This window comes from Gadus morhua, chromosome 7, assembly GCF_902167405.1.
Source record: "Gadus morhua chromosome 7, gadMor3.0, whole genome shotgun sequence".
NCBI classification, from domain to species: Eukaryota; Metazoa; Chordata; class Actinopteri; order Gadiformes; family Gadidae; genus Gadus; species Gadus morhua.
In genome coordinates, this window is record NC_044054.1 from 3343615 (window position 1) to 3352450 (window position 8836).

At 51.2% G+C, this 8836-nt stretch overlaps 1 protein-coding gene and 1 pseudogene across 1 annotated transcript in view; one reads left to right on the forward strand and one right to left on the reverse strand.

Moving 5' to 3' along the window:
* als2b (alsin Rho guanine nucleotide exchange factor ALS2 b) overlaps window positions 1–8808 on the forward strand; it is a 35850-nt gene extending 27042 nt beyond the window's left edge. The window contains exons 27-35 of the mRNA XM_030361027.1: window positions 222–339; window positions 696–853; window positions 3420–3545; window positions 4085–4261; window positions 4829–4886; window positions 5083–5144; window positions 5602–5751; window positions 5990–6086; window positions 6621–8808. Coding sequence (XP_030216887.1) covers window positions 222–339; window positions 696–853; window positions 3420–3545; window positions 4085–4261; window positions 4829–4886; window positions 5083–5144; window positions 5602–5751; window positions 5990–6086; window positions 6621–6659 — 985 coding nt within the window. The 3' untranslated portion in view covers window positions 6660–8808. The remainder of the gene's footprint in view (window positions 1–221; window positions 340–695; window positions 854–3419; window positions 3546–4084; window positions 4262–4828; window positions 4887–5082; window positions 5145–5601; window positions 5752–5989; window positions 6087–6620) is intronic.
* LOC115548078 (uncharacterized) lies at window positions 3103–3219 on the reverse strand (annotated as a pseudogene).
* Window positions 8809–8836: the final 28 nt, after the last annotated feature.

Consider the following 8836-nt stretch of genomic DNA (forward strand, 5'->3'; position numbering starts at 1 on the left):
CTCCTATCTGGCTCCTCCCCCTCCTCACAATTCCTCTCTGTCTCCTCCCCCTCCTCTCTGGCCCCTCCCCCTCCTATATGGCTCCTCCCCCTATCTGTCTCCTCCCCCTCCTCTCTGTCTCCTCCCCCTCCTCTCTATCTCCTCCCCCTTCCTCTCTGTCTCCTCCCCCTTCCTCTCTGTCTCCTCCCCATCCTCTCTGGCTCCTCCCCCTGACCCCTCAGCCCAGAGGTCATGACCCGCAGTATGAGCCGGACCCTGGAGAGCCTGGAGGTCATCCCCCAGCACAGCGGGCCAATCACCATGGAGCGCTACACCAAGATCCGCCTCTACCTCATCAAGGTACGCCCTTAGCCTAGCAGTCGTTAGCCTAGCTGTCCATTAGCCTAGCTGTCCGTTAGCCTAGCAGTCGTTAGGTTAGCGGTCGTTAGCCTAGCAGTCGTTAGGTTAGCAGTCGTTCACCTAGCAGCTGTTAGGTTAGTGGTAGTTAGCCTAGCAGTCGTTAGCCTAGCGGTCGTTAGCATGGCTACGCTAACCACGGAGCGCTATACCAAGATCCGCCTCAACCTCATTACCCCCCCGGGTAACGTGTCCCCCCCCCCGGGTAACGCGTTCCCCCCCCCCTGGGTAACGTGTCCCCCCCCCTGGGTAACGCGTCCCCCCCCCCCCCCCTGGGTAACGTGTCCCCCCCCCCCCAGGCCTGTGACAGCCCGCTGCACCCCCTGGGCCGGCTGCTGGAGGTGCTGGTGGCCGTATACAGGATGACCTACGTGGGCGTGGGGGCCAACCGCCGGCTGCTGCCCCAGGCCGTTAGCGAGATCAAGTCCTACCTGGACCGCCTCTTCACCATCGTCAGGTAGGGGTTAACCTTCATTAACCAGGGTTAGGGTTAGGGTAGGTAGGGGTCAGTGGCGGCTGGTCGTTTTTAAAGTGAGGGAGGAAAGACCGCGCGCTTGGTTGCCATTGGCCTGCTTGCACTGTTGGTGTATGGTGGCATAAGAATGTGAGTCTCAAGTTGTTTCAGGGTGTTTTGGTGAACTACAAAATAGTAGGGAGGAATAGTTATGTGAATACATTTGATACAAAGCCACCAGTGGCATCACTGTAATTTGAAAGCTGGTGGGCAGCATGTCTTTGAAATGGAATACAAGGGCAGAAGGAAAGGATGCAAAGCCCATTAGTCAAATCAGGCCTACTCTTGATTTGTAAAAGTAAATAAAAAAATCTGGGCCTATTTTTGCCCTCAATGACTGAAGTTATTGGTTGTAATTAAGCTATGTTTATTTTCAGGTACAATTGTTTTTAGAAAAGACTGACCAAAAGTGATGCCATTTAAAATGCATCATGCTCTGAATCATTCAACCTTTCCACACCATTTCCACAATATCAAACAGAACGTTCAGAGTAGCAAAGTAGTAAAAGAACGAGAACATTATTCTAGATTCAACCTGATCTATAGGCATGGTGCCTAGCAAGGAAAGTCGCGTAGCAGCACCAGATCAGGGAAACCATGAACAGCCCACGTTGAAGATTTGCCATTATTCATTAGCAAACAGGGCCAGCAATACAGTCGATTGCTAGTAATGCTACCAGTAAGCCATAAGTACCTAGCAAACCATGTAGCACCCACAACACTGACGTTGCCATTACTTTTGGTGATCTCGATTTTGCGAAGTGGTCTACCTTTTTCTTTGGTCGTTAATTTAGCACTGTAACTCAATGAATGGAATGCTTTGTGTAATTAAACATGAAAAATGTCCTCTGTTTCCAATGTTTCCATTGTACACTTTATTCGCAAATGTTAGAATCTCGTTATCCTTCAGATGATTTCACCTGCTTTGCGTCTCTACTGAGCGGCAATGAAGGCAGAGCGGCTTTGTTTGTTATCGACAGCGTTGCCAGATTGGGTAAATTTCCCGCCCAATGATAATTTTCCCAGCCTAAAGCGGTTAAAAGTAGCCCAATTGGGTGGGAAATGTGCCCAATCTGGCAACACTGCTCACCAGCCAGGGATCCTGCTGATTGGTTCATAGCGCAGCGCGACTAGATTTTTGCGCGAATCAGACGCCTGTAAGGTCACACCCACTCAGAGGAGGACTTTCCTCCTCTCTCCCATTGAAACACATGTAATTCACCGGCCGCCAGTACTTTCTGGGAAATGAATGGGAGTCAACGGAGGCTGAGGGAGGACCTTCCTCCCTGAAGTAATTGTCAAAAGGCGATAGGGGGTGCTAATGTCCCTTTACCCAGGGAAACGAACATTATATATTCAAAGGCATTAAAGTAGTCATATTTAAGGGCATTAATTCATTACAGTTGTCTGGGCAATCTACATTTTTTATTCTCAACAATGTTAAGGAGGATCTTCCTCCCTCTCCTCAATGGAGAAGCCTCCACTGGTAGGGGTTAACCTTCATTAACCAGGGTTAGGGTTAGTCTCTTCAGCATCGTCAGGTAGGGGTTAACCCTTCATTAACCAGGTTTAGGGTTAGTCTCTTCAGCATCGTCAGGTAGGGGTTAACCCTTCATTAACTAGGGTTAGTCTCTTCAGCATCGTCAGGTAGGGGTTAACCTTCATTAACCAGGGTTAGAGCCTCTTCACCATGGTCAGGTAGGGGTTAACCCTTCATTAACCAGGGTTAGTCTCTTCGCCATCCTCAGGTAATAATAATAATGGATTGAATTGATATAGCGCTCTTCTCGACACAGAAAGACGCTTTACAGTGAAGGGGGGACCTCACTCACCACCACCAGTGTGTAGCCCCCACTGGGGTGATGCACGGCAGCCAATGTGCGCCAGAACGCTCACCACACACCAGCTTGAGGTGGAGAGTGAGGGAATTAATGATTCAGCCAATTATACAGGGGGCCAGATTGAATGAGCCTGGTTGGGCCAGAACACCGGGGAAACCCCTACTCTTTGCGATAAGTGCCCTGGGATCTTTAATGACCTCAGTGAGTCAGGACCTCGGCTTTACATCACCTCCGAAGGACAGCGCCTTCCGCAGCACAGTGTCCCCGTCACTGCACTGGGGCATAGGGTGTGATGTTAAGGCCAGAGGGAAGAGTGCCACCTACTGGCCACCACCCGACACCACCCGACACCACTTACAGCGCCTGGTATTCCCAGGCGGTCTCCCATCCAGGTACTAACCAGGCCCGACCCTGCTTAGCTTCCGAGATCAGACGAGATCGGGCGTATGTAGGGGGTTAAACATTCGTTAACCAGGGTAATGCTGAGCTAGGGTTAGCACCTCTTTACCAGCGTCAGGGGGGGTTGTAGTGGGGGGGTTGTAGTGCTATGCTCTGCGTTAGCATGCTAGCACATCATCATGCTAGTACGCATATCTTTATGAATGACTATGAATAATAATGGCTCTTGTTGTGAGTGAATATGAACGGTACTGAATGGGTGTTCTCAGGTTCCTGTTCCCTGACCTTCCAGAGGAGGGCGGTGTCATCCCAGAGACTCCCTCCTCCCCCCTCCCCCAGGAGAAGACCTCCTCCCCAGGGTCCGGCCCCCCGGCCCCGCACTCCCCCAGGCCGGTGTAGGTTTAACCGCTGGTAGACAAGGAGAACTGACTCCTCTCCTCCTCCTCCTCCTCTCTGACTCCGACTCCTCCTCCACTCTGACTCCTCCTCTCTGACTCCTCCTCCTCCCTCCTCCTCCCCTCCTCCTCTAACTCCTCTCTCCTCCTCCTCTCTCCTCCTCTTCGTCCTCCTCCTCCTCCTCCTCCTCCTCCTCCTCCTCCTCCACTCCTCCTCCTCCTCCTCCTCCTCTCCTCCTCCTCCTCCTCCTCTCCTCCTCCTCCTCTTCCTCCTCCTCCTCCTCTTCCTCCTCTCCTCCTCCTCCACTCTGACTCCTCCTCTCCTCCTCCTCCTCCTCTCCTCCTCTCCCCTCCTCCTCTAACTCCTCTCTCCTTTCTCCAGACGGGTGGTCTACTCCTCTCTGACTCCTCTCTCCTCTCCAGGCGGGTGGTCTCCTCCCCTCCTCTCTGACTCCTCTCTGAATCCTCCCTCCTCTCTCTAGACGGGTGGTCTCCTCCTCCTCTCCTCTCCTCCTCTGACTCTGCTCTCCTCTCTCTAGGCGGGTGGTCTCCTCGTCCTCCCTGCTCCTCCCCCTGCTCCTCCCCAGGCTGTACCCTCCTCTCTTCACGCTGTACGCCCTGTGTGGGGAGCAGGAGGAGGACCTCTACTGGGACTGTGTGCTGAGGCTGAACCGCCAGCCAGACCTCGCCCTGCTGGCCTTCCTGGGGGTGCTGCAGTACGTAGCCGCCGCCGCCGTTAGCACACCACTAGCATGCTGTTGACCTGTATTAGCATGTGCTAGCACGATCATCACATTATCAGCACATTATTAGCATGGGTACTAGTTTACTATATAGCATGCTATTACATCAGCATGCTAGTTAGCACATTAGCACACTAGTGACGACATGCTAATGACATGTCGTTAGCATGCTAGTACATTTGCCTGCTAGCCCATTACACAATACATTATAGTCTCGTAGCGTGACAATGTGCTAGCTTACTAACGACATCTTTGGTACGCTTAATCATTTCACTAGCATGCTTCTGCCGACATGCTTAGCATGACGTTAGAACGTGCATGATAATGTGCTAGCATGCTAACGACATGCTAAGCATGCTAGCACATTATCATGCTAATAGTCATGCTGATACATGTTGTTAGCTCTCTTTCACTGTCTGGTATATTTAGAGAGTAGACCAAACACACACACACACACACACACACTGATTATCACATCCATTATTCAACGCTGTCTCGATCCACTGGTACTCAGTGGTGTGTAACTGAATCTCTCCTCAGGAAGTTCTGGCCCAGTTCCATCCCAGTGTCCTTGCCTCTACTGGGAGAGAACCAGCAGGTACTACCACTGATTAAACTATGGATATAGCCTGCCCCTACTGGGAGAGAACCAGCAGGTACTAGCACTGATTAAACTATAGATATAGCCTGCCCCTACTGGGAGAGAACCAGCAGGTACTAGCAGTGATTGACGTAGCTTGATGTATATACCGGTAGCTCCATGCTAACGCCCCAATTCTACCTTTCTGTGTCAGATCCTGTCCACCACTAAGGACGCCTGCTTCGCCTCCGCCGTGGAAACCCTGCAGCAGATAAGGTACAGCTAAAATGCTAATGCTAACCTGGTTAGGCTAATGTGCCACGGCTAACCTGCTACTGCTAACTTAGTAAGGCTAACGTTCTACAGCCAACCTAGTACTGCTTACTAACGTATGCTTAATTTATAATGCAAACTTGGTTTTGCTAACTTGTTATCGTGAAATTGCTCATGCTAGCTTACTTTTTTCTTCATTGTTGTGTGTCTGTGTGTGTGTCTTTGTCTTTGTGTGTGTGCGTCCACGTTTGTCCCTGTGTGTGTGTCTCTGTATGACTGTGTCTCTCTCTCTCTCTCTCTCTCTCTCTCTCTCTCTCTCTCTCTCTCTCTCTCTCTCTCTCTCTCTCTCTCTCTCTCTCTCTCTCTCTCTCTCTCTCTCTCTCTCTCTCTCTCTCTGTCTGTGTGGCTCTGTATGACACTTGTGTGTGTGTCTCTCTCTCTGTTTGTGTGTGTCCTCCAGCACGACCTTCACCCCCTCTGATAAGCTGAAGGTCATCCAGCTGACCTTTGAGGAGATCACACAGGAAGTGCAGTCACTGCTGAGGGCCGACTTCCTGTGGTCCATGGACGACCTGTTCCCCGTGTTCCTCTACGTGGTGCTGAGGGCCCGGTGAGGGAGGGAGGGAGGGAGGGAGGGAGGGAGGGAGACAGACAGACAGACAGACAGACAGACAGACAGACAGACAGACAGACCATTTCTTTGTTGTGATGATGGTGATGACTTTATGTGTTTAACTTTATTAGTTCTTATATTTATGACTGATTAGATGATTATAGACTTAGTTCATCATTCCCTTTGATGATGATGATGATGATGCTGATGGGCTCGCTGTGCTCTGATTGGTCAGCATTAGGAACCTGGGGTCAGAGGTTCGCCTGATTGAGGACCTGATGGACCCCTGTCTCCAACACGGAGAGCACGGCATCATGTTCACCACACTGAAGGTACCGCACAAAGAGACACACACACACACACACACACACACACACACACACACGTAGAGACACACACACGTAGAGACACACACACACACACACGTAGAGACACACACACGTAGAGACACACACACACACGTAGAGACACACACACACAAACACGTAGATACACACACACACACACACACACACGTAGATACACACGCATAGAGACACACACAGAGTGACACACACATAGACACACACACACAAACACACTGTTCTAACACGGAGAGCACGGCATCATGTTCACCACACTGAAGGTAACGCACACACACACACACACACACACACAGACATACACACATGTACACGCGCGCACACATTCACACAGAGACGCACACACATGCACACAAATGCACACACACAAACACGTTAATTTTATGTGAAATTAAACCTGTGTGTGTGTGTGTGTGTGTGTGTGTGTGTGTGTGTGTGTGTGTGTGTGTGTGTGTGTGTGTGTGTGTGTGTGTGTGTGTGTGTGTGTGTGTGTGTGTCTCTCAGGCATGTTACTATCAGATCCAGCATGAGAAGATCACCTAACGCCCCTGATACACTACGACGACCTCTGACCCCTCCCACCCCCCTCCTGGAGGGGGTCCCTGGAGCCGTGCAGCATGTGACCGCCGTCAGCCAATAGGGGATCAGAAGAGGGGGAGGAGACCGTCTGGGGTGGCGGGGCCAGAGAGGTGGAGCTCCACCTTCGTGACCACACCCACCCCCGCCCACTCACTGACACTTAAACTACCAGCACAACCCCCCCGCCCGCTCAGACCAGTTCTGGACCTGATACTGGACGCACAAACCCTGTGACCCTTGACCCCTGGAGCCCCCACCAAGTCCACCCCTGTGACCTTTGACCCCTAGAGCCCAACTGAGGCAACCCCCGTGACCTTTGACCCCTGGAGCGCCACCAAGTCCACCCCCGTGACCTTTGACCCCTGGGCGGCCCATCAGGGTCCACCCCTTTGACCCCTTCGGGCCCCTCCAAGTCCACCCCTGTGACCTTTCACCCCTGGGGGCCCCCACCAAGTCCACCCCTGTGACCTTTCACCCCTGGGGGCCCACCAAGTCCACCCCTGTGACCTTTCACCCCTGGGGGCCCCCACCAAGTCCAGCCCTGTGACCTTTGACTCCTGGGGGCCCCCACCAAGTCCAACCCCGTGACCTTTCACCCCTGGGGGCCCCCACCAAGTCCACCCCTTGACCTTTGAACCCTGCGGGCCCCCACAAAGTCCAACCCGTGACCTTTGACCCCCATGGGGCCCCCACCAAGGCTCCCCCGACCCTGAGGGTTTCTGTCCACTCGTGATGTCAGAGGTTCCTCTATGGAGGAGAACCTCCAGATGAGCGGAGCAGCATCCTGTGTGTGGTTTTGTTGGACTTGTTTAAGATGTATGTACTGTATGTTCTGATTGATGTCCAGCTGGACTACGTGTTACGTGTGTGCAAACTGTACCATGGTGTGAAGAACAGTGATGCAACGGTCACATTGGAGGAAGATGTTTCTAACATGTCTTCTGTAGTGTCTGGTCTAAGACCTTCGGGATCTCAACCACCAGTCAAACCATCCTTGGTTCCTCTGTTTCCCAGTACGTCAACGTAGTCTAGACTGGCCTGCTCCTCGACCCACTGGGGTTTCACCAGAGAGGACACGGTGACGGTCAATGGAACCAAGTGGTGGTCTGAGGAGGTCTGGTCTGAGGAGGTCTTCAGCCCACCTGGAGATAGATGGACAAAGTGAGGATGGTGAACACAAACCAAGTTACCAGACCGAGTGAGCATTAGGAGGAACGTTGGAGAAGGTTTACATTCTCAGTATGCATCCTTCAGGTCGTTCGTCTTGTTGGAAACTGACACCGGCGTTATAACGACATACAACAGAAGTACTTTTCTAGAAGCTCGCCTCAAATACACGAGAACCTCACGATGAGTTTGAGTTAAGTGTTCATTAACGATGATTAACCGTAGCTCCCTGAGAACCCAAGGTTTCTAAGTGAGGGTTCTCCTCCTACGATGACCTCAGCAAGGGGGGAGGTTCCACTTCAGAACGTCTAGCTCCTTGTGAGCCAAGGAGTAGTTCCTGAGTGTTACTCCACTCCTCTGTGAGGACGTCAGTGTAGGACAACCACAAGTCATCACAGACCTGGTTATGGTCTGCCCCTCTGAACCAGGGAGACATGAGGCAGACTGACCTAGTTAGGATAGGTCTACGACCAGAACGCTGTAGTTAGGATAAGTCTACTACCAGAACGCTGTAGTTAGGATAAGTCTACTACCAGAACGCTGTAGTTAATTTAAGACCTCAACTGACTGTTATGAGCATTGATGTCATGCAACGACGTCTGTAAAAAGGGTTGAAATAACGACGTGGTTGATTTGGAATTAAATCGCAGCACAGGACTGACCTAATTGGACTGAAGTCATTGGTTAATTGACCGCTAATTGCGTGGTGACTGCACTTGACACTCTGTGAACCAATTGAAAAGAAGCTGTAATTATATACAATTTATTCACTGTTCGGTTTTATTTTTTCACACATCGTTTATTAAGTTATATAAGTGCACCGACTAATTATCGATAATGACGTTTCATTTTAATTAAAAATATTCATTTGTGCGAAGGCTCTCAGAAACGGTTGAGTATGAACATTTTTCAGTGTCGACATGCAATAAAGTCATTTCGTTTGGGACATTGAACTCGTGTTTTATATACAAGGC